The sequence below is a fragment of the Panthera uncia genome, assembly GCF_023721935.1.
Source record: "Panthera uncia isolate 11264 chromosome A1 unlocalized genomic scaffold, Puncia_PCG_1.0 HiC_scaffold_16, whole genome shotgun sequence".
Taxonomy (NCBI): domain Eukaryota; kingdom Metazoa; phylum Chordata; class Mammalia; order Carnivora; family Felidae; genus Panthera; species Panthera uncia.
In genome coordinates, this window is record NW_026057576.1 from 7,834,197 (window position 1) to 7,859,591 (window position 25,395).

Below are 25,395 nucleotides of genomic sequence, written 5' to 3' on the forward strand. Positions count from 1 at the left end.
TTGCTGCCCTCCTGATATTATCCTATCAGTCACCGGAGACTTATTTTTGACACTTCATCATCTTTTTAAAGCGATTTTAAAGCTACTTTTAAACCTGAACTACTTTTCAATCTCTCATCCCTTCCTTCCCCTGTGGACTCTACTGCAACACTCCAAATGGTACCTTGGTTCCTAGTTTCTCCTAATTCCAGTACAGTCCTCAGGCTGCCACCAGAATAATTCTTTTTAATGTCAAGTGTCTTGTGAAAAGACCTCCATTATTGCCTATTCCCTGCAAGACAAAGCCTAAAACCCCAGGATACCATACAGGGCCCTTTATTTTATCCTCAACCAATCCCTCCAATTTCATTTCATGTTGTTCCACCTGTTCCCCCTGAACTCCCAACTGCATGGGAATATTCTTCATTGTTCTTATTACAACATGCCCTTTTGCAAATCTCTGCCTTTCCACATTTCCTCTTCCTCAAAAGCCGGTTTTCCCTGTTCCCAGCCACTCTCTGATCCAGCTCCTTTCTCTACAACGCATTTACATTTATTCACCATACTTATACCCCCCAGTAAAATAAAAGTATCTCAAGTATAGGGAAATGGCTCTTCTCTTTGGCTCCAGAATCAAATGCTCAACAAAAATGTAATGACTGAACTGTGAGCAATCAACAACATTAAAGCAATTTCTTTTTAAGAGCTGCAGTTTTAAAATTTCTCCTTAGGTGGAACTGAGTGAAAGGAAAAAATGCAAATGAAACATTCAAACTCAAATCTCAAGGCAAACATGGAAGAGACAGAAGAAGACACATAAAGGCAGCAGTGCAGAATATTCAAAACCTGGAACTTCAAGGTTGTAGGACCTTGGCAAGTGGGTATACATAACGTATATGACTTTATCACCTCCCTTAGAGGTGACAGAAGTCCTCCAATGGCTTAAAAAAATTTTTTTTTAATGTTTTTATTTATTTTTGAGACAGAGAGAGACAGAGCATGAGCAGGGGAGGGGCAGAGAGAGGGAGACACAGAATTGGAAGCAGGCTCTAGGCTCTGAGCTGTCAGCACAGAGCCCCACGCGGGGCTTGAACTCACGGACTGTGAGATCCCTCCGACGCTTAACCGTCTGAGCCACCCAGGCGCCCAGAAATCCTCCAATGGTTTTTAAAGATAAAGCCTCACCCTTAATTGGCACAGAGGCCTCCAAAATAAACTTGCCTCCATCTATTTACAGCCTCATCTCCCACTACTCTCTCCATACTCTCTGAACTTTAGCCACACAGACCTCCTTTCCCAGCTCAGTTTTTGCGCAAGCAAATTTGCCAGTAATGTTCTTTCCCATACTCTCCTACCTTTCAGTATCAGCCCAAGGATTCTTTAAGTTATCCCCATTATATGGTAACAGAGTAGGAGTCCATTTTATCGCGTTATATTTGGAAGGCAACACAGTATAATGCTTTGAAAACGGATGATTGGGTCCTTGGGCATATTTAAACTCTTGTCTTGCTTTCCTTGACTATAAAGTTGAGATAACAATAGAGCCTACTTCATAAGATTATTGAAGAGATTAAAGGGGATAATTCACGTAAAGGGCTTAGAATTCTATCGCGAGAAGAGCCCCAATATATGTTGGCAATTATCATCCCTACTTCGCTCCATGTCACCCGCCCCACCCCCAGCAGTTCCGCTGCTCCTCTTGCCTAGGAACCACATCAGCCCGATTCATTTCTATATTCTTAGCCTCCGCACAGGGTTCTGAACATAGCAGACCTTCGTTCTATGGTTTTAAAGAATAAACTGGCAAAGCCTCGTGTTCTACTTTTGCCTTTTTCTAGCTGAAACGCTGCAAATTATTCATTGCACCTGTGCCTCGTTTGCCCTCACGAAAAATGTAGTCTCCTCTTCGACGAGGTTTTGTATTCACTAAGGGGATGCATCTACCAAAGCGCACTGCACATCTTCAAACACCGTACCAACGGTGGATGTTTATCATTAAGCGGAGGTCCGCGTCTTCCCTCCCCTCCGGCACATCTCGTCCCGACCCCACCCTCCCCCCAGCCCACACCCTTACTGCGCCCTTGGCCCCGGGTCCCTCGGGACTTCAGGCGTGGGAGCCTCGGCCCCGCGCGGCTCCCTCCCGGCGCCCCGCGCCCTCCTTCCTTCCTCGCCCGGACGGACGCACTTCCGGCGGATGTTGGGGGGGGGGCAACCCCGGAAACGGAAGTGAGCAGTGGGGCCGGCTGACGGTAACGGGGCTGAGAGGCTGTTCACTGAGCAAGTTGAAGATGGTGAGTGAGCCCCCGGGCGACCTGAGTTCCCGGCGGGTTCGGGACCCTGGCCCGGCAGAAACAGGCCGCCTCCCCCTGGCTCGTCCCGGGGTGGCGGCGGCGGCGGGAGGATGAGGCCGGCCTCGGGCGCCATGATCTGTCGAGTCACGGGGTTGGGGGTTTCGTGGCTGTCGTCCGGGCTGGGCTCGGCGCGGGTCCCGCGAGTAGCGCTTGGGCTTCATCCCCTTCGCTTGGTTCTCTTCTCTCGGTCTGCGCCCCCTCGTCCCCAAGTCCCCAGTACCCCCCGGCTCCTTCCTCGTGGTTGGCGCCGAGCTGGCACATCCGAGAGTGCAGCCTGTGATGCGGCGCTGAGGGGCCCCAGAGGGGCGACCCTTGGGGGCCCAGAGCCCTCGAACTCCTCGCCCACCCCCGACCTCGGAACTGCTTTGCGAACAGACCCACAGCTGAAAGTCTCCTTTTCATCTCTTACCTTTACAGACATTTCTGGGGGCTTGTAGTGTGCCAGACGTTGGAGGGGGTAAAAATCAAGGCAGTTGTTACTCCCCGTGTGTCTGTGTCTTTAGTGCATCTCCTCCCCCCTCCACTCCCTTTCCCTCCTTGTAACGTAAAAGTAGTGATGCTTGGGAAAGACTCCTGAACCGCCCTGGCCCCTGATTCTGATACTAGGCCATCTAAATCTAGAAAGCGTGTGTTGGTAATATTGCTGATTATTGTGAAGATGTTGTATAAACTCTCTGCGGTGTAACTAGTGATACTTTTCATAGATTTGGTTTTGTCTGCTGCTTTAGCAGAAACATCAGGTGCCTATCCTGATGTTGTACAGAAGGAAATTGGGGGAAACGATAATAGTAGAACCCAGAGATCAGAATTCTCCTTTTCTTTGTGCATAGAAGAAACTTTCCTTCTGTTACTTTACAATAAAGCAATGTGGGAGGAGGAGAGTGTTCCTTTCCTGGTGGGAAAGTACCAGGAGATACATTTGGTAAGGTAGAATCATACCACTCTGGTCCTGGCAAGAGTTCAGGTGCCTGGGAGGATAAGTAAATGGGGCCAGAGACATTGTATGCCTTGATCATAGTCACGTAGTAGGTTAGAGACAGGCCACACTGCATAGATTCCAGATTCGTTTCCTGATCAACCTTGACTTCTGTGTTGGGGAACCTGTTGTGTAGGTTCTTGAGTTCCAGGATGAGGATATTGGGCTCTGTTTTTCAGACTGGACATTGGTGAATCGGTGAAAGGTTTTTTTTTTTTTTTTGACGCTTTTTTTTTTTTTTTTTTTTAACAGGTTGGTGGGGAAGATTATATGTGTTAGGAAAACCTTGAGATGCAGAATTGGAAGGTGGAAGAGTCTAGAGACAGCAGTACCCAGCAGAGTGCTGTTAAGGTTACCCAGGTGTGAGGTCTTGAAGTAGGGCGGTAGATTGAAGAAACCCTGGACAGGATAAAGTAAAATAAATACTCGGGTGAACCCAACAGTCGACATAAAACGCTGGTTTCTCAGAGTAGTTTCTCCTAGAGTAGTGTAAGGCTGCTCACCAAGCTACCTGTAGCTGTTGTACATTTTTCTGCAGAATTACAGGGTTATTGTATGTGAGCAACACGTGATTAAAAGTTAGCTCTTGTGTGTTCCCTGTTGTAACATTTATTGCATTTTATTTGCTTGTCTGATTTATCTTCATTAGACTCAACCCTGGGGAAAGTGTACATTCAGCATCTACCAGAACACCTGACGCATAATGGGTGTTTAATAAATCACCTGCTGATTATTAAATGGTTTTTATATTTAAATATAGTTATTGAATTTTTTTGATTAAATGTTTTATAGCATAGATGTGATTAAATGTTTTATAGCATAGATGTGATAATACAGTAGTGCCCAATGTACTGTGAGTCTTCGGTTTTGTTTACATTATGCCAATTAGATTTATTTTTCGTAGGGTGTACCCTCTTTCAGAAACCAAATACTTTCTCAATGTCCCTTTTTTTCTTAGCTTCTGTGACTTCATTCTTCTAGCCATTCTATTCATTCTTAACCCCGTTTCCTTGTGCTTTTGTATTTTTTAAGGAATAGTGGTTTCCAGGATTCTGCCCTCGACTTTTTTTCATTCTGTGCTAATCATTCCAACCTAGGGGAAGAATCTTTCCGATGAAAGTAATTCTGATCATGCCAGAACCTTCAGAGGCTCTCTCAATTTCAGAATAAAACCTGAATTTCTTCGCATGTTCGAGCCTTTTTTTCATTTTGCCAGCCTGCCTTTACCTCTGCCTCACTGAGACATGGAGTTAGCTGGTCATCTCAAACTACTTGTAGCGTATTCATTTATGTCTCTCTCTTTTTTTTTTAAACGTTTATTTATTTTTGAGACAGAGAGAGACAGAGCATGAACGGGGGAGGGGCAGAGAGAGAGGGAGACACAGAATCGGAAGCAGGCTCCAGGCTCTGAGCAGTCAGCTCAGAGCCCGATGCAGGGCTCGAACTCACATACCGCGAGATCGTGACCTGAGCGGAAGTCGGACGCTTAACCGACTGAGCCACCCAGGCGCCCCTATGTCTCTTTCTTTTACCCGTGTTCTTTTGTCCGAGAATGCCTTTCAATATGACAGTATTCAGAGATCAACTCCGGGATCCTATCTACTCCCAAGTTTGATATTATTTAGTGTACCATGTATAATCACCCTACCGTAATGCTAAGTCTCATCATAATTGTCTAGACTATGGGCTCTTTGAGGGCAGAGACTTTATTTTTTTGTTTAGTGCTTAAACAGAGTTTTTTACATAAATGTTCAGTGTAAGTTTTAAAAAGTTTTTTGTATTTAATGGTGTTTTTGGTTGTGTTGTAGAATGCCAGAGGACTTGGATCTCAGCTAAAGGACAGTATTCCAGTTACTGAACTTTCAGCAAGTGGACCTTTTGAAAGTCATGATCTTCTTCGAAAAGGGTATATGGGTGGGGGGGAGGGGCGGGATTGTGACTTTGACTTTGTTGTAATAAAATGTTTCCGTGAATTCTTTTTCACAGTATTCTTTAAATATTTTGATAGGCCATAAATATATATTTAATTTGGGACATAGCAAGTAATATACCTTAGACTGGGTGAGTGTGGGCATGGATGTTTTTTGTTTTTCTTTAATTTTTATTTAATTTACTTCTTTAATTTATATCCAAGTTAGCTAGCATATAGTGCAACAGTGATTTCAGGAGTAGATTCCTTAATGCCCCTTCCCATTTAGCCCATCCCCCCTCCCACAACCTCTCCAGTAACCCTCTGTTTGTTCTCCATATTTAAGAGTCTCTTGGGGCGCCTGGGTGGCTCAGTCAGCTAAGCGTCCGACTTCAGCTCAGGGCACGATCTTGCAGTTCATGAGTTCGAGCCCCACGTCGGGCTCTGTGCTGACAGCTCAGAGCCTGGGGCCTGTTTCAGATTCTGTGTCTCCCTCTCTCTCTGACCCTCCCCCGTTCATGCTCTATCTCTCTCTGTCTCAAAAATAAATAAATGTTAAAAAAAAAAAAAATAAGAGTCTCTTATGTTTTGTCCCCCTCCCTGTTTTTATATTATTTTTGCTTCCCTTCCCTTGTGTTCATCTGTTTTGTATCTTAGAGTCCTCATATAAGTGAAGTCCTGTGATATTTATCTCTCTCTGACTGACTTTGCTTACTGTAATACCCCCTAGTTCCATCACTAGTGATCCATGGCCAGATTTCATTCTTTTTGATTGCCGAGTAATACTCCAGTGTGTGTGTGAGTGTGTGTGTTTGTGTACCACATCTTCTTTATCCATTCAGTGGATGTTTTCTGTAATGAAGAAATGTTTTAACGGTAGTGGGTTCCCAGGTTAGGGCCTCCTTCTAGGAGCTGTCACCCAGGAGCATGATTTGCTAGGATTCTCCTTTTTGCTACTGCTAACTTGGAAAGCCATTGTGTCCTTATCTTATTTCCTACTGGAGTAATTCTCTGGGAGACACTAGAACACAGCAGATACAGCATTAACTCTGGACTAGGCCGCCTGGGTTTTGATCCGCTCTTTACTAGATGTATGATTTTGAGCAGGTTACTTAATTGCTCTATTTCTCAGAGTCTTTATATGTGAAATAGGGCTGTTAATAGTATAAATCTTATTTTGAGGAATAAATGAGTTAGTACATGAAAAATAGAACAGTCCCTGACATTAGTAAGTTCCCAGTAAGTGTTAGCCGTTGTTATTTTTCTTCTCTACCCTCAGTGCACAGTTGTACCCTTGATTTCTTCCATGTTTCTATATGTTTAGGTCTCGATTTCTAGTACTTCTTGGCAGGTTGCCTTTCTGCTTAATCCAATAAGAGTAGCATCTGAATTTTGAATTCTATATGTAACTTTAAGATATTTAGGTCTTGCTATAACAGAATGTTGTTCTAATACTGGTGTCTGGGGACAGATAGGATGCCTTGTTATTATTGTCTTTCCATTTTATAGTGAAAGATGCAGTTTATAGTCTTTGGAATTAGAGAATATCATTTGATTTATGGCATAATGTAATCAAATTCACGAGCCAGTCAGTAACCAAGTTCTGATGATTTGTTATTTATTTATTTTCACATAAAATGCTCCTTTTTCTTCCTGGTTAGACTATAAGATTGCTGTGGACAGAACCATTTTCAAATTCCACTTGTAGGATACTTCTGTACAAAGACAGTATTCAATAAATGGTTGTTGCAGGATTTCTGTGGCTTCTTTCAGCTTTCAAATCCTGTTTTGGCAATAAGAATAGTTATCTTTATATATCTAGAGTGATAAAGACCAGTGGTCTGGTTCTAGCAGCGTGTGACCTTACATACTAGGTGTTCAGTAAATGTGAAACACATTGTTCAACATGTATTATTAAAGATACGTTAAATATTGAATATGTATTGGACCTAAACAGAAGGGGTGTAGATATTTTGTATAGTAAAGGAAGCACGTCATCAAATAATAGTAGTTTTAAACATACTTTATTAAATTTCTTCTAGATAATAGGGCATCGTTCAAACACTGTTTTTTGAAGGGCTCTCCCTAGTTAATTGACTACTAGTATCTATAATTGGTACATTTTAAAATAGTTATATAGTAGATTTGACTTTTTTCCTCTTAATGTTACATAACTCGTTATAATTCATTATGTTACAATTCATAGTTATATGAATTTTAACACATGTATCAGTTTCTGTAACCACTGTCACAGTCAGGACGCAGAGTGTCATCGTCCCCCAAAAGTCCCTTGTGGCATTCTCTTATAGATAAACGTATTGATAGATGTGATTTTGAGCTTTAGGGATTGAGTGATTTATCATCTACCTCTTAAATGTTTATTTTCAGCCTGCCTTGTGTGAAAAATGAACTTTTGCCTAGTCATCCTCTTGAATTATCAGAAAAAAATGTAAGTATGTTACTTGTATTTTTACTTTTCTTCTCTAGTAGAAGAATAGTTTTAGTAATACTTACGTGGTTTCATTTATTAGGACATTTTTGATTTTGAGCATTTGACCATGAAGAATATGAGGACTTATTTTCAGTATCCTTGTAGAGTAGGCTTCAAATTATCATTATACTGCTTCACTAAAGCTCTACACATTCCTTCTTTTGTCTTTTTTATGGATGTTTCTTTTTTTTCTTTTTTAAATTTTAACTAGGCTCCACGCCCAGCCTGGGGCTTGAACTCATGACCCTGAGATTAAGAGTCGCATGCTCTACCAGCTGAGCCAGGTGCCCCTTTATGGACATTTCTGACAGCCAATCCACCATTCCTCTCATAATATTTCCTCATTTGATGATCCTGTTTTCTTTCATATTTTTCCTCTGCCATTTTTGCTATCGATCTCCAAATCCTCATCTCTAGCCTTGACCTCTTTCTCAAGCCCTGCACCTCCAAGGTACTGAGGGACATATCCTCTTATGTGGTATAGTAGGTACATAGATGAATATGACATAATCCCCATCCTGGAGGGGCTGAGAATTTAACGGGAGGACAGGCAGTGAATAGGGGCTATATAAAATGCTATAGAGGACGAAGACGGAGCGACCACTTGTGCATATGGCTAGTGGAAGGCTTCAGAGAGCAGACATTTGAATAGTTTTAGATCAGTCACTCCCAAAGCAGGTATAGCCTGGATGGATGTTGTAAGGCAGCTTACAGGGTTTCTAAACACACGTTCAGAGCAAGAATAAAGAGGTGTCTTATTACTTCAGGAAGATGGTGCAATGTTATTATTAATAAGATGGGGCTCACTCAGATCAAGGGAGGAGACAGTCTCACTTTCCCAAGTATTATTTGGAATATTGGTTCACTTCTGGGCAATACATGTTAAGAGAAACTTGGACAAATCTGAGTGAGACTGGCCCAGATGAAGAGTTAAAAAATCATACAGTTGTTTTGAGACTCAGCTTCTATCTGCCACCTCTGTGTAGTCTCCTTAATCACTTAGCCAGGTAGTGGGAGTCTCTTGAAATTCTCTGGCACTTTCTGTTATAAATCCTTCAGCACAGGTTGTGTAATTGAACTATCTAGGTTTGAATTCTTGGTACCATACTTAGCAGCTAAGTGAACTTGGGCAAGTTTCTTAATTTCTCTTTAAGTCTTAGTTTCTTCATCTGTATAATGGAGTTAGTAATAGCCCATGACTTGGCACATGCTGACTTAAAGTAGCTCTCCATGATTGGGAGCTATAGTAACGATAGGGAAGATGGCCATCGTTATTCATACCAGTGGTTCTCAACTAGGAATGATTTTGCCTCCTCCAGGGGACGTTTGAAAAGGTCTAATTGTCACAAGTGGTTGGGGAAGAAGGATCTTCGGTAGTGGCGTCAGTTGGACGGAGGCCAGGGATGCTGCTAAACCTCTTACAGTGTACAGGACTGTCCCCGTGCACCACGACAGATAATTATGTAGCCCAAGATGTCAGTAGCTCCAGGGGTTGAGAAGTCCTGATCTGTATGTGATGTTTTCCCAGTTCGATCGTACAACCTTCTCCGTGGTAGACTGGTTGTCATACTTTGCCACGGAGCCTAATTCTAATTTTGCATGTGTTGTTAGTGGTTAAGTATATGTTGACTGATAATTGCAGTTTGACAGCATATCATAAGGTGGATACATTCGTCAAAGTTTATAAAATTGAATCTTTTACATAAAACTGTATTTACTTAATTCAGTATTTAAAGGAAACCCTTCAGTGAGAACTTCAGATTATATACCCATAATGAAATGTTGCATATTTTCTCTAAGGACCGTCTGTTAAAATTTTGCACTCCAGCTACAGTAGTTAAAAACCATATTGCTTAATATCCTTTAGACTTCATGTATATGGCCCCAGGTTGTGTCTCAGTGGGCACTAATCTCTCAGTAAGTATTTGATTAAAATTCCTTAGCCTGCCCCTGCCATGACTTAAAATCTTATCAAGAGAATGTAGTATAATAAAAAATGATCACACAGGTCACTTTACCTTACTATAGTTAACTTACACAGACCTTTGTAGCAGTCTGTCTGCAAATCATATCCGCTACCCCTAAGAGCCATTTTAGGAAACTGTATGATTAGAATCCATGAATGGAGTTGATTCATTTTGCCTGGAGTACATTAAATTGTAAAAGTTTTTTACAAGTAATATCAATGTTTAGTAAAAATATGATTCCAGAAAAAAAAAATTCCTAATTAGCACCCAGTGCAAACTGGACAGACTTTAGAGTTTCGGATCCCTACCCCCCAGGAATCTATACTCCAAAGAGTGGAGTTTAAACATTATAGCCTAGTTAACAGGGTGGTATAATGGGTGTGATTATTTCTTTTGTGAAATCCTTTGAATTGTATATTTTCATACTGAGAAATTCACCATTTTTGTCACTTGTATGTAACTATTTCTGGATCTCAGGTTATTTATACCTTTCTGTGTTTTACCAGTTTTGCGGTAATTCTAATCAAAAGCACTGACATGTTTTGTAAATGTATTTTTGCAGTGTGAAAAACATTCTTTATCTAAAGTTTTGTAAATCCCAAGTTTTAGGGGTAATTTTACGTTAGTGAAGTACCCTATACCTGCATGCTGGATAAAACAGACGTACGTACTCTAAACTTTATTTTATTGACAAAAGTGTTTTGTTTTTATTTCAGTTATGGATAGTAAAATGCTTTGTCTAAGTGTTGTGTTATACATGTATCAATGAAGTTTTGAAAGCAGAGTGTTGAGTGTAACCTTTCAACTTCCATTGTTGTCCCGTGTAGTTCCAGCTCAACCAAGATAAAATGAATTTTTCCACACTGAGAAACATCCAGGGTCTGTTTGCTCCACTCAAATTACAAATGGAATTCAAGGCAGTGCAGCAGGTGAGTTTGTGCATGTCAGCTATGATACATTCCACCTGCGTGTCGCTATGGACCGGAAGGACTCTTCCCTAGTCATAGCCCTATAAACCTTACCTTCTCTTCTCTACAGCCTATTCTACTTTGTCCCCTTTTAGGATAGGACCCCGAGTCCTACTTTATACAGAAAAAAAAAGAAGACATTAAACGGAAGACTTCAAATTTAAGAGCTCAGTGCCAAAACTTACCTGCATCTGCTTTCATGTTTTTCTTTTTGGAGGGTTACATTGAATTTGAAATGCCTCTAGAAATATCCACGTGTGGTGCGTGGCAGGCAGTTTGCATATAGCTGGGCACCCCTGTTGCTAAAGAATAAGATCTTCAGAAATGTCCTTCCAGGTGTAAGAACTGTCCTCGACCTGTGTTCTAGGTTCTGCCCTCTCACACCACGTCAGAGAATTCCCTTTTCGTGGATCCTTTCTGTAGCTGATGTCTTCATCCTCTCCGTCTACTTGCTCAGACTCCTCAGCAGTGTTTATGTGCATCCCGACCTTTTCTGTCTTTAAAAACAACCCAAATGTTGTATCAGTCCCTTTATAGCAACTTCTCGCTCACTAAATGTGCTTTTGCCAGGTTAGTGTCTTAGACTTGCCTCTGTTTGCTGCGTATGTGCCTTTGCCTCTTGTCCACTCAACCCACCGTTTCCTGGCTTCCATCACCAGTGAAACTGCTCCTGAACAGTGTGGACGTCTGGATACCCTCCTTTTGCTTGGTCTCCCTGTGGTGTGTAATACCGATGACTCCTTCCTTCTTCCCCTGGCTTTTAGGACACCACACTTTTCCTGATACTCCTTCCTGTCTGAAATCGCCTTCTCAGGTATTTCTGTGTAGGTTCCTTTTGCTTTTTTCTTCTGCATCTTGCAATACCGGGTTTGTTAGTTCCCGTCTCCAGTCCTCTTCTCATCCTGTTATTTCCTACCTATTCCTGTGACTTTAGGTATCACGTATATGTTGATGACTCCCAAGTTTTAATTCTCATGAGCTGTAAACCTGTAGGCTTCTCCAGTTGTAAGTCCCACGGGCACTTCACATTTCACATGTGTGAGTACAGAAGAACTGCTTATGCCGCACATACTCTGTGTCACGTGTGACTAGGTTGCCACCTAAGGCAGAGATTGCAGCATTAACCTTGGTTATCTCAAGCGGCACCTGTCCCCACCCGCCACCCTGCCTCCCACCGTCCAGTCAATTACATGTTGACACCATCGCTTCTGCATTGCTTTTGATCCCCTACTGTGCTTCGTCTGGATCAGTGCGACGACACCCACCCCTGCTGCCCTCAAGTCCATTGTACATGCTGTAGCCACGTAATTTTTGTAAAATACAGAGTTGATCGTGGCACTCCCCTCACTTTGCCCTCAGAATCATACTCTGACTCTGTAACGTGGCTGTGCTCCTGAACTGGCCTCTCCTTGTTCTTCAGTGTACTTCGTAGCCTCCTGAAACTACTTTCAGCGTCCTAGTTTTTTTTCTGGCCTTTTGGCTTTTGCACGTGTTCTTCTTACTACTGTGTCTTTTTCAATAAATTCTGTTAATGCCAGCAACTGTGTTGGCTGAGTCGTCCTGGAAGCTGTTTTAGAACTTTTTTCCAAGGATCAAGCTCCGAAAGAGCATGTGTGGCTCTAACAGTAACCTGGATGTGAATCTTGGCTCCACTGCCTACCAGTCTTAAGAACTTAAACAAGTTAGAGACCTTTCTGAGCCCCAGATCTTGTGTTTGTTTTTAATGTGAAATGGAGTTAACAGGAACAACACTGTCAGGTTATTAGGGTAACTCTGAAGATTAAATACAACATATGTTTGGCACAGAATTGTTCGTTTCCCTTTTATTTTCCTGCTACTCAGATTCCAGTTACATATTGCTCATATTTTGGGCCTAAACTTTTAATTCCATTTAATCCAAAAATCGTCGTCCAGAGTTCTGTCCCCCGCCCCGCCTTTTTCCCTTATCCTTGTGCTGTTGGGGTTCTTGCTTACTGGGATATGTAACAACTGCCTGCTCCTTCCTGCTTTTGGTGCTTTCTCAGGACTGTGTCTGATCAAACTGTACCTACCAGACCCCTTACTCTCTGATTTAACTTACAGGTCCATTTTTGTCTCTTCCTCTGTCTTCCCTACTTTCCTTTAAAAAACAAAAACAAACAAACAAAAAATACATACATACATACATTTGTCAACCTAGAGATTTTTTCATCCTAAATTCTATAAGCCATTAGTAATTAAAAATAGTTTTAGTAGGTTATATTTTCTTGGGGGAGATAATCTTAACGCCCTGAGATTTCAAAGTCATGATTACTTTAAAATATTGGTATCGTATGGTCACGGACCATCACTCTTGGTATTCTTGTGTTAATATCCAAACTAATCTTACGACTAACAGAGAACACAAAACTTGAAAATTTGGTTTGCTTATATAAAAGTTCATCGAATACCAAGTATGTGCCAACGACTATACTATATACATATTTTACACCACACCGTTCCGCCAGTTTGAGAGGAAGGTGATAGAATCCTGTTTCCCAGATGAGGAAACCGAGAGTGAGACAGAGCAGGTACTTCTACGAAGCCAAAGTAATGGTGAGTCCTAAAACAGTCTGGATCCAGATACCACTGGCTCTACAACCCGTGCTTTCCCTGCTACGCTTACAAACCAGGGTGCAGATCCTATGCTTGATACTTTACTTGAAGGGGCGCCTGGGTGGCTCAGTCGGTTAAGCATTCGACTCTTGATTTCAGCTCAGGTCACGATTGCACGGTTTGTGAGTTCAAGCCCTGTGTCAGGCTCTGTGCTGACAGCACGGAGCCTGCTTGGGATTCTCTGTCTCTCGCTCTCTCTCTGCCCTTCTCCTGCTCTCTCTCTGTCTCAAAATAAATAAACCTTAAAAAAAAAAAAGTTAAAAAAAATACGGTACTTGAAAAAAGTAGATACTGCTAGTTCAGAATGGTATTGTGGTTTGTTTTGTTTTGTTTTGTTTTAAAGTTCATTCATTTATTTTGAGAGCGAGAGTGGGAGAGGGAGGGAGGGAGAATCCAAGCAGGCTCTGCACTGCCAGCATGGAGCCCAATGTGGGGCTCGAACTCATGAACCGTGAGATTATGATCTGAGCCAAAATCAAGAGCGGGGGGCTTAGCCTACTCAGCCACCCCAGTGCCTGATGTTACTGTGTTTTTCAAAGACCTCACAAGTGACTTTGACCTTCCTTTCTGGTTACCAGTACTGTTTTAAAGGGCCATAACTTATATTTTTACTATGAGCAATATGAAACAACATACAGAGTGAAGTCATCAGTTTGCTAAGTAGAGTAGTACTCTTACTAAGCTGGAATTTCTTCAGGAGTTTGATCATCCCACCTTTATTTGGAACTAGATTATGGCGTTAGGCTCTGGGATTTTTGCACGTCGTCATGTGTATGACAGAAGCAAAGCCCCAAAATATGTGCAAACCTGATGGGATTATTAAGTGTTAATAAAAACTCTAATTTTCAGGGTCTTTACATATTTTGAGTAAAGTTTTGAGGAATTTTAAAAAATTTGGTTTGGGTGTAAAATATGAACTGCTGTTTGGTTTTTTCCCCCCACTGGTTAAACTGTTTATTTAGTTTTGTGAATTTTACAAATAAAGAATGAAGAGCAAGAAGTTAGATTATTTATTGTCCCCCCCCCCCTTTGGTTTTCTCTAATCTTGCCCTTTCATATTTTTCCTGAAGGTTCAGCGTCTTCCATTTCTTCCAAGCTCAAACCTTTCACTGGATATTTTGAGGGGTAATGATGAGACTATTGGATTTGAAGATATTCTTAATGGTAAGTGTCATTCAGCACCTTTTTATGGAGCCCTAATAATGTACAAGGCAATGGTAGCAAACAAAACCCACAGCGTCCTGTCCTCATCCATATGGCCCTTACAGCTCATTGGATTCACTTGTGTTTATTCATTGCAATGAGACAAAATTTAATGGTAATAACTGTTCTTTAACTGGTTTTTAAAGGTGAAAGTTCTTTGTGGAGTGTCAAGGTTATAGTTACTGCCAATCAACTAATGATAGTCTTTCATTTCATGTCCTGCAGACATAGACTAATGTGTGAGTCTAACATAGTATTGTTAGGGTAGCTTGAACAATGATTGTTGTTTCAGTATTTAAAATATTTGTGGGACACGACTAGTTTTTAAAAGAACTAGAAAAAATAAGAGAATTTTTCCTTAAAAATTGCCTCCCACCCCCAAAGAATTTTTGTGCTACTATAGGTGGTGAATAGGAAAGAAGAATCTGTCATTTTTAACAAAATTCCTTGGATAATTGTATCATGTATGAGATAAATGACTTTTAAGTAAGAACAATACATGCAGCATCCCCTATTTTTTTGCTTCTGAGGAAGATAAACAAATATAATTCTGTCTAGTGTTGTTTCTTCTCGTTTTGCCCCGGCGGTTCAGGAGAAACAGAAAAAACCCAACAGGATTAAATTATACTAGTTTTGCTTGGCTGCTAATGTCCGGTGAGGAAATGCTGTGGACACAACAGAAGTCTAGTGAGCCTGCCCTTCGAGAATCTTTCCTGAGGGAACTTTTTGAATGCAGGAAAACCTGGAATCCCTAAGCTTTTTACATTGAACTTACACCTCATTTTAAATTAGCAAGGTGATAGTTCATGTCTGTATGTTTCTATCTTGCATTTTAAATTAGTTATAAGAACACATTTCCTTAAAAATCACCTCCTGTAAGTTTGTGTAAAGAAAGTGAGAGATGCTTATTGAGCATTTACTCAGTTATATATTTACTATGTATCAGGCACTGAGCTAGGGTCTGAATCTACAATGGTAAAAAAACAAACGGTGCTTTCTAAGGCAGGAGGTAAACGTTCAACAGTTAAACACAGACATATAATTGCAAATTGTGATAAATTCTAGGAATAAAAAGGGATAGGGGTATAGTTTGTTGTTGAGTAGGAGAGAGAGGCACTTTTGGGAATATGACACATAACCTGATTCCTAGAAGATGTGTGAATTAGTTGATACAGTAGAGGTAGAAGCAGTGTGTTCAGGGTCTGTAACCTGAGAGAACAGCTGAAGAACTCTGATGTTGTCCTGTCTAGAAGCTAACAGGTTAGCCTGCCATGGTTTCATGAATCCGGGCAGAAGACAAGATTCCTAGAGACCACAGTTTATTACTACGAGCAGTAGTAGTAGCTGGAGTGTCAGCTTTCTGGTTGGTTCCCTGAGCCCCAGCTCCCACGGAGCAGCCAGAAGAAGGTCAGGTGATGCTGCATATGTTATGTATTTTATTACAGGTAGAGGAACCCCCAGGTAAGGGCATCTGAATCTTTTACAATGGGCAGTAAGGCTTCCTGTTCTGTGCTCCAGAGGAGACACGATCTTTGTCTTCTTCTTAGTCTGTTCACTTTAGTAACAACTTTGGACAGAGAGCCTAGAACAAAGGCAGGAAGTGTATCCAAGGCTTACAGAAGCATGAGAGACGCATGGAGAATTGTCTCAACACACATAAGAGTGTGTTAAGAAGACCTATGTGACTGGAGGGTTTTGAGTTCAGTGTTGGAAGTGATGAAGTTTTGCTTGCTCATCAGGGAGTACTTGGCCAAGAAAATTCTGCACATTTTACGAGGAAGGGAAGGGAATATGAGGAGGGCAGTAGTAAAGTCAAAACAAGACTTTTAATGTTGAAAGGGATTTCTGTTTACTCTGGTTCCCTCACTGGACGGTGGTTAAACAGCCTGTGGAGAGGCTCAGTCCTCCCTCATGGTCTCACAGCAGGCGTTGGAGTCACAGGCCATCGCCCTGCTTATGTGGCGTGCTGTTTTCTGGTGGAAGTGACTTATTTAATAAGCATGTACTTTATTAAACTCAAAGCTTAAAACGGTTTAAAAGAAAGTTGTCATTATACAAATTAACGTATTCTTTAACAATTTAAAACATTACAGCTGAAACTCAAGTCCTCCATGATTACCCCCAAACCCATTTCTCTGTTATTCTTCATTTACTTGCTATTTATATTTAGTGTATTTCCTTCCAGACTTTTTCCTGTATGTCTTCATACAGTTATTACAGATATAACCAGAAATATTTGGCATTGCTTAGTGTTTTGTTTTGTTTTTTTAACACAACAGGTATACTGGGTCTATCTTAACGGTATGCGTGATACCTCAGTGCATTTATTGATGGTTGCTTATCTTTTTTTCACTTACTCACGTGAAACAGTGCTGTAGGCAAACATCTTTGCCTATCCTTTGTACTCATGTGCAGGCATTTTTTTTTATAAGTTTAGATTTTGAATGCCTGTTACATACATGGCAGTTTACTCTGTTATTAATAATTACAGCAGCGTCAGTTGTTGTTAAGGCTGCTTTATGGTGCGATGAGTGCAGAGAGTATATAGATGACCGAACCGATGTGACACAGTAACCTCTAGTCTCTTAGGAGATCCAGCGAGGAAACATCCAGACCTGTAATCATTATTTTAATGTGGGTGGTTATTTATTTTTACAAACTGATTTTACGGTCTAGTTCATTGGGTTTTTTTTATCCTGTTTGTGGAGTAGGGGACAGAAATGGAAAAAGGCTTTGTTATTTTGCAACTTACTGTTAGTATTAATTTTAAAAGCTCTTCTAGGTGTATTGTATGGTTAAAATAAGTCTTTTGTCTGACTCATCTCTAAAAATGAGTGAAGATTTTAAAAATTTTGTTGGGGCGCCTGGGTGGCGCAGTCGGTTAAGCGTCCGGCTTCAGCCAGGTCACGATCTCGCGGTCCGTGAGTTCGAGCCCCGCGTCAGGCTCTGGGCTGATGGCTCGGAGCCTGGAGCCTATTTCCGATTCTGTGTCTCCCTCTCTCTCTGCCCCTCCCCCGTTCATGCTCTGTCTCTCTCTGTCCCAAAAATAAATAAAAAACGTTGAAAAAAAAAAAATTTAAAAAATAAAAATTTTGTTGGTCTAGGATTCTGATTTATGTTTGTGTATGTAAGTACAAAGCAATAGAAATAAAGCGTTTTTGCAAACTAGATTAAGAGACTGCTCAATTTCTTGATTAGAGATTGTTTCTGGGAAGCCTCTGGAAAACTTCAGAGCTTTGAAAAAGAAGAACGTTTTCAGTCTGTTGTTGTTGTTTTTGTTTGTTTGTTTGTTTTACAGTCAACTGTATTGAGGTATAATTGACATACAATAGAATGCTCTCATTTTAAGTGTATATTCTGTGAATTTTAGCAAATGTGTACTGCTGTGTAAGTGTCCCCCAGTCAAGATATAAAATGTTTATCACCCCAGAAAGTTTGCTTGCTCCTTTTGCGGTCAGTCCCTCACCTTTGGCCCCAGGCAACTGCTCATCTGTCTTCTTTCATGTTAGTTTTGCCTGTTCTAGATTTTCATGTGAGTGGAATCATTGAATTTATCTTTTTCTGAGAATCTTTAATATGTTTGTTTTTGTTTGTTTTCAGACCCGTCACAAAGTGAACTAATGGGAGAGCCACACTTGATGGTGGAATATAAACTGGGTTTACTGTAATCTCTTGTGCTGTGCATGAAAATAGAGGGGCTGCATCTTGTTTATAGTCCTCTTTTTACTATAATTTGATGTACACGACATTAAAAGTACTGACATCTGAGAATTCTTGCCTAAATAGTATCTGTGATCATTTGAAATTATTTGGGTCTTTGGTTTATTGCCATGTGACAGTTGAAAGCACTAAAGGGAGATGATTTTAAAACTCCCAATTTATATGAAAACAGTAGCCTTCTATGTCTTTAAAAAAATGTTGCTAATGAGTATTTTAAAACTGTCTACAGGTCTACAGTGCAACCTGTTGTTTGGGTATTCCATAAATTTGGTTCTGAAACCATTATCAGCATTATAGTCTGCAACCTTCATAGTAATGTCTTTCAGAATAAACATCTGTAATTGATTTTAGTGGCAACACTTCAAATTAAGTACAAAGCAAGGTATTTATATTTTACCTTGTTTCAGTATAGCTCATTAATATTCAGAAGAATAATATTGGCTGTATTGATGCTATTTTAGAATTATAGCTATTCTTTGAGGTTGAAAAGTACAAGTTCAAAGGTTTTGATTTCGGTCTTGTGTTTAACGTGAAAAATTAAATAAAGCAACCAGGATATGCTGATTAAACTGTTGTACCACATAGACTTATATATCACAAGATGCTTAAATTGAAAAATAATCAGAATATTCATGTACACACATACTATGTATCCATGAACAAATCCCATAATAATTTATTTAAAAATAAACCTTCGCTATGGTTGTTCTTTCTTATGAGGTATTCTTTATGAACTTGGTATACAAAAATTAAAGAATTTTAGATTTAATTAGTAAATGAGTCATCTTTCACTAATAAGAAATATATTTTGATAATAAAAGTACCAAATGAAGATGATTTTAAAAACTCATAATTTATATTGAAACAGTAGCCTTCTATGTCACAAAAAAAGTTATTACTGAATATTGTAAAACTGCTTATATTCAGAGTTTGCTCCCTGCAATATCCCAAATCATTTGGTTCAATATGTCAGTAGTGTCAGCGATGACAAACCTTGAAATAAAGCAGATGACACATTTTTTAAAATTGCTCTTGGGGTGCCTGGGTGGCTTAGTCAGTTGAGTGTCTGACTTCAGCTTAGGTCATAATCTCACGGTTCATGAGTTTGAGCCCCACATTGGGCTGGCTGCTGTCAACGCGGAACCCACTTTAGATCCTCTCTCCCCTTCTCACTCTGCCCCTCCCCTGCTTGCATGCTCTTTCTCAAATAAAATAAACATTAAACAACAACAACAAACCTCTAAAATTACTCCTGACTGTTGAGGTTAGGTTTAGAAACACCTTTGCTACCACAATATTTGCCAAACCATTTTACACTTAAATTATGAGAAAATACAGAATTAATGAAGGTTCACTAATTGCTTCTAGATATATTCTTTCAACTAAGAAAATGGGAAATTTCTTCTTTACCGTAGTTCTAAGAATACTACATACCCTTCCCGACCAGGAGAGGGTACTATGAAATTAATGAGCATAGTTTAAATGGAAAGCTGATGCTTTAAACAAATGGGAATACTTTCTGAAGGTCTTTTCACTTCCCCTCTCTCTCCTTTTCCTCTTTCACCTTCTTTGTAAAGAATACCAGTGATCCTGATTGCTGGATACACAAAAAATCACCTGGGGATCTTGTGAAGGAATTTTGGTACTGGGTCTGAATCTCAGAAATTCCAATAAGACCAGAATGGATCCTAGGAAATGTACTTTTGAAAAGCTCTCCAGGCTTGAGAACCTTTGATTTGTATGCTTGCTTTCCTCTATGTTCACTTTTGCCTTTGTATTAGCAAGAGTCATTGGCATTAATTGGTTAATTCTTCTGGCCTACCTCACTGCTGAAAAGCTTGCCATTTCTTAATTCCTGCAATCTTTACTATGTGCTTGGAGTTGAATTATTTGGGTTCCTGCATTAGAGTCCATTGCAGGGCTGTCTGAGTTGCCTGTCTAGGTGTCCAACTCTAATTAGGCATTTTTTCTTTCAGAGGCTGTGACTTTATTGAAGAATTAGTTTAGTATTTTCCTGGTCTTTTTTTTTTTTTTTTTTTTTTTTTTTTTTGCTTGTGAACTATCTTTGGGTTCAAGAGGAACTTCATAGGTTGGTGGCTAATTGAAATTCATTTTATTCACATTAAAATGATAAAATTCACATTAAAAGATGGAAGCATGCCTAACGAGGTGCAATCTAATTCTTTATTAAGCCTCTCAATATATATGAGGTTAAAGGAATTTGTGGGTTTTATTGTCTGGAAGTGTTGGGGGCGGTTGGCAAAAAATTAAGCACTATTTGGCATACACGCCACGGGATGGCTCTTTCCTACCCTCTGTGCAAAATACAGCTGATAGGTGTACCATGTTTCCTTAACTGTGCCCTTTGCAGTGTTATCCCTCTTTCAGGAGTACACACGACCACTGTACAACCCAGTGCTCGCCTGTGTTTCGTTACTCCTTCAAACGCAGACATGCAAGAATGTAAAAGGTGATCTGAACAAATAGATGATGAAGTTTTGAAAAACAGACTGGGGGCGCCTGGGTGGCTCAGTCGGTTGAGCAGCTGACTTCGGCTCAGGTCACAATCTCACAGTCCGTGAGTTCGAGCCCCACGTCGGGCTCTGTGCTGACAGCTCAGAACCTGGAGCCTGTTTCGGATTCTGTGTCTCCCTCTCTCTGACCCTCCCCTGTTCATGCTCTGTCTCTCTCTGTCTCAAAAATAAATAAACATTAAAAAAAAAAAAATTAAAAAAAAAAAAACAGACTGTGTTGTGTATCATCTTCCGCTGAAATTTACCATCGATTAAATTTTTTTTATCAAGCACCTAAAATCTATATATTAACTAAATTTTGACTTGCTATTTGAATAAAGCAAAACTAAGAATGTTGTGACACTTTTTTGACCTGTTTAGCTCATGATTTCAAAAACAAATTTAGATTCCTTCATGTACAATGAATGTTTAAGAATGTATATGTTTAGTTTGTTTTATTATAGATCCTTATGTTAAAGAATAAGAATATACTGTTAGTTTTTGAATTGAATTTCAGCAGTTTTTTTTTTGATTGGAAAAAGTAAAAGGGACTTTAATATATATATACGTGTATGTACATATATATATATGTATACATATATATACATATGTATGTATATAATATGTATATATATGTGTATATGTATAATGTTTTATATTAGAGAGAGAGCAAGAGAGCACGAGCAGGGGAGGGGCAGAGAGATAGAGACAGAATCTGAAGCAGGATCCTGGCTCCGAGCTGTCAGCACAGGGCCCGATGCGGGGCTTGAACTCAGGAACCATGAGATCATGACCTGAGCCGAAGTCTGATGCTTAACCAACTGGCGCCCCTCTTTTAAAGATAAATCAAGTTTAGAAAACTTAGAGTTTGCTTTCAGATCTTGAGTTTATTTCTGGAGCCAGTAGACCTGCTTTGCCAGTCGTACTTTGTCATTTTGCTTTTCTTTAGCGTCTTGAACTAGTGGAGACAGGAAGAGTCTATGTTGTTCATCTCTGTGACAGAATAGAGGTCGCAGAGGGTATGGCTTTGGGTCAGTGAAGGACCAGGTGAAATTCTGCTTCAACTTCACCTAGGCTGTTTTACTTTTGGTGAGATGGATTGATTTTATTTTTTTTTTTTTAATTTTTTTTTTCAACGTTTTTTATTTATTTTTGGGACAGAGAGAGACAGAGCATGAACGGGGGAGGGGCAGAGAGAGAGGGAGACACAGAATCGGAAACAGGCTCCAGGCTCCGAGCCATCAGCCCAGAGCCCGACGCGGGGCTCGAACTCACGGACCGCGAGATCGTGACCTGGCTGAAGTCGGACGCTTAACCGACTGCGTCACCCAGGCGCCCCTGGATTGATTTTAACCTAAGACTTAGACCACCCTTTTTATTTGTTTGTTTTCTGTATTATATTTTATATAATTATGTGTATTATATTTTATAATCCCTTTCTATCATCACTCTCTGATGCCCTAAACCTAACCATTCTAGTGAATACATAGACCTTTTATTTGAAAAGAAAATTCCAGGGGTGCCTGGGTGGCTCAGTCGGTTAAGCGGTCGACTTCGGCTCAGGTCGTGATCTCGCGGTCCGTGAGTTCGAGCCCCGCGTCAGGCTCTGTGCTGACAGCTCGGAGCCTGGAGCCCGTTTCAGATTCTGTGTCTCCCTCTCTCTGACCCTCCCCCGTTCATGCTCTGTCTCTCTCTGTCTCAAAAATAAACATTAAAAAAAAAATTCCATGGGGGTTCAAGTACTGGATTTAATTTTTAGCATTCCTAATTTAATGTTATTTCACAGAGTTTTGAATGTACTTGAGATACTTCAGTTACCATAGTTATCATAATCATAGTTATTAGAGAAGTTATGACCAAAGAAATATTGTGTCAGTCATAGGGGAAACACTCCTGAACTTAATACTACTGATGTTTTGATGTTTTGCCTGATCACATGAGAAAGTCATGAGATCAATACAAGTAAGGGCAGCCATAGTCTTGGTCCATTATATGCTGTGGCTTCCAAGTAGGCAGTATATTAGGAAAATTTGAGAAGACAAAAGGAACTGGTAAGGCACAAGAAATGCTGTATTGTTTTTCTTTTTAAACTTTTTCTTGAAAATTTCAGACATCCAAACGTAGGTAGAAAAAGACCATACAATCTCATGTTCCATAATATACTCATGAACAGCCTTATTTCATTGACATTTTTTTATCCACTTTCCCCCTCAATATTTTTGGAAAGAAATTTCGTTCATCAATTCCATGCTGAACTATTTCATTATATAAAGCTAACCATAACCGCAGTATTATACCTAAGTGGACAATAATTCCTTATAATTCAGTGTCTAGTCAGTATTCAGATTTCTGATAGTCCAATAAGTGTTATAAACTTCTTTTTTTGCAACTGTTTTGTTTGAATCAGGATCCAAGTAACTCACATTGTGATTGGCTTTTGTGGCAGTTGTCTTTTGATTCATGGGTTCACCCTCCATCTATTTCTCTTTTCTTTCACTTGCTATTTGTTAAAAAGACCAAGTTGTTCTGTAGAACTTCTCACAGTCTAGCTTTTGTTGTTTGTGTCCTTGTGATACAATTTCCTATAAAATGTGATGCATTTCCTATAAATTGCTAGTTGGATCTACAGATTTACTCACATTCAGGCTCATTATTTTGGAAGAGATCGATTAATAGTGTTCCATAAAAAGACACCTAATGGCTAGTGGGCTCTCATTTTGTGTTATTGGTGGCCACCGACGCCCAATGCATGCGCTCATTTATTTATTAGGGGTTGCAAACTTCTAAATCTGTCATTCATTCCCTCTTCACTTTTTTATCCGGACTACTCCCTTGGAAGGAAACTTACTGTGATCTACCACTTGGTTACCTGAGGGTAGAGTTGATCTAGAAAAGGCAGGGAAAATACGCTTTCTTCTTTACTTTGTTTTTAGCCATTTTCAAAATAAGGTGATTTTTTGTTTTTTAAATATTCTGTAACAGGGTTTAGCTTTGGGCAAAGATAGGCAAGACTAGCTTTATCCCACCATACCCTTCATTTCACCTTCCGCTTTGTAGAATTCATTTGTCTTACTTTGGCTGTCTGGCATCCACTCTCACTTTCTGAACATTCAGAATTCTTTAGGGCAAATCACCTTTCCTCTATTGCGTGTTTCCTTGGGGGAAGATCACGCATACCTGCCTCTGTAGAATTCTGTAAAGGCATGCCTCTCTGCCTCTCTGCTCCTGGTGCCTCGTGGGACAGGTCTGTGACCTGAGTCAACCAATCAAACCTCTTGCCTGGACTTGGACTCAGAGAACAAGGGCGTGAGGAAGACAGTGAGGTGGCTCATCACTGGCAGAAATAACGCCCTTTGGTGCCGCGTGATTATTGCTGTGTCGCTGCTGCTTTATCTCTGGAGCTCCATTGGCTCCCTATTATTTTCTTACCTGTTCTTTGGCTTTTTATTGAAGCTACTACTGATGTAGAAAATGTTGGGGTTCGGAGCCAATGGCCAAGAAAGAATTCTTGAGATGTCTTCGGTGCAAAAAGGTGGTTTTATCAAAGCATGGGGACAGGACCGTGGGCAGAAAGCTGTGCTGGGGTTGTGAAGAGTGACTGATTATATACCTTCAGATTGGGAGGGAGTTAGGGATAGCACAAGTCTCCAAGGTATTTTGGAAACAAGGTTTCCAGGATCCGAGGAGACTAGCTTTGTCAGGAAAAGGCAATTTATTACTGTTTAGTAAAAACTCAGTCATGACACCCTTCAGATGTGTATCAGTGGGCTATATGCTTGGAGGATGATTGTTTACATTTGCGGGGGGGGCGGGGGGTAGAGAGAAAGGAAGTTTCCAAAGGAATTTTTATGTGTTAAAGTAGACTTAACAGGATCCTGGAGGTTGGGATAACGTGAAGCTAAGATTGCCTTTTGTCCTTAGCAAAGTGTCATCAAGGAGGCAACTGAGCTCCCAGAGGAATGTCACTCTGGGTCTCAAGGACTTGTCAACGGGCTGTAAGTTGTAAGGAAACTTAATTTTTATCTTTTACCTTTGTTCCCCACATCGCTATCATTCCAGTAAATTCACTGTGCTTAAGATAAACAGTACATTTTGTTGTTTCCGGTCAGGATCTCTGGATGCTGTGGAAATTGGCATCAGATAGTTGGTGTTATGGGGAGCACATCCCCAGAGACTTGTGGGAAGCAGGGGTTAGTTATCTGACTGGGATAGGTTAGGCAGTGAATCTGGGTAGGAAGTCTAGCTGTCTTTCCAGTGGTTCTCTGGTCACATGAAATCATATGCCCAATTCATAGCAAAGCTCTGGGCAACCAGAATGTGGAAAAGTCAGGATGGTGGAGTGGCTGCTTCTGGCTGTACTGGAAAGTTTAAAGTAGGTAAATACCAAGTTCAAATCCACAAGCCAACCTATCGAAGCCTAAAGAATGTAGTCTTACAGGCATAGTACTGTAGCAAAACCCAGTGTGAGGCTCCAGAGTTGGCCCGGTTGTTGAAGTCACTGCCTTACCAGATCTAATGTATGAAAATCGGAGCACTGATTAGAGCCCTGAGAATTAAGTAGGAATGTGATTTAGCAAGGAAGCAATTTCTGCACTTAGACAGAGGGCGTTTCTTTCTTAAGGCATTTTCACCTGAGGGGGTCAGTTTACCAGAGAAAACCAATACTTGTCACTGTGCTCTATTC

At 40.5% G+C, this 25,395-nt stretch overlaps 1 protein-coding gene across 3 annotated transcripts in view; it reads left to right on the forward strand.

Moving 5' to 3' along the window:
* Positions 1 to 4,535: 4,535 nt before the first annotated feature.
* POMP (proteasome maturation protein) overlaps positions 4,536 to 25,395 on the forward strand; it is a 43,920-nt gene continuing 23,060 nt past the window's right edge. For 2 of the 3 annotated variants that reach the window (XM_049647401.1, XM_049647398.1), the window contains exons 1-5: positions 4,536 to 4,580; positions 5,115 to 5,212; positions 7,604 to 7,664; positions 10,501 to 10,602; positions 14,346 to 14,439. In XM_049647401.1, coding sequence (XP_049503358.1) covers positions 4,551 to 4,580; positions 5,115 to 5,212; positions 7,604 to 7,664; positions 10,501 to 10,602; positions 14,346 to 14,439 — 385 coding nt within the window. In that variant the 5' untranslated portion in view covers positions 4,536 to 4,550. Of the gene's footprint in view, positions 4,581 to 5,114; positions 5,213 to 7,603; positions 7,665 to 10,500; positions 10,603 to 14,345; positions 14,440 to 18,078; positions 18,968 to 25,395 lie in introns of those variants that run through there. The other variant, XM_049647402.1, reaches the window with a different exon arrangement.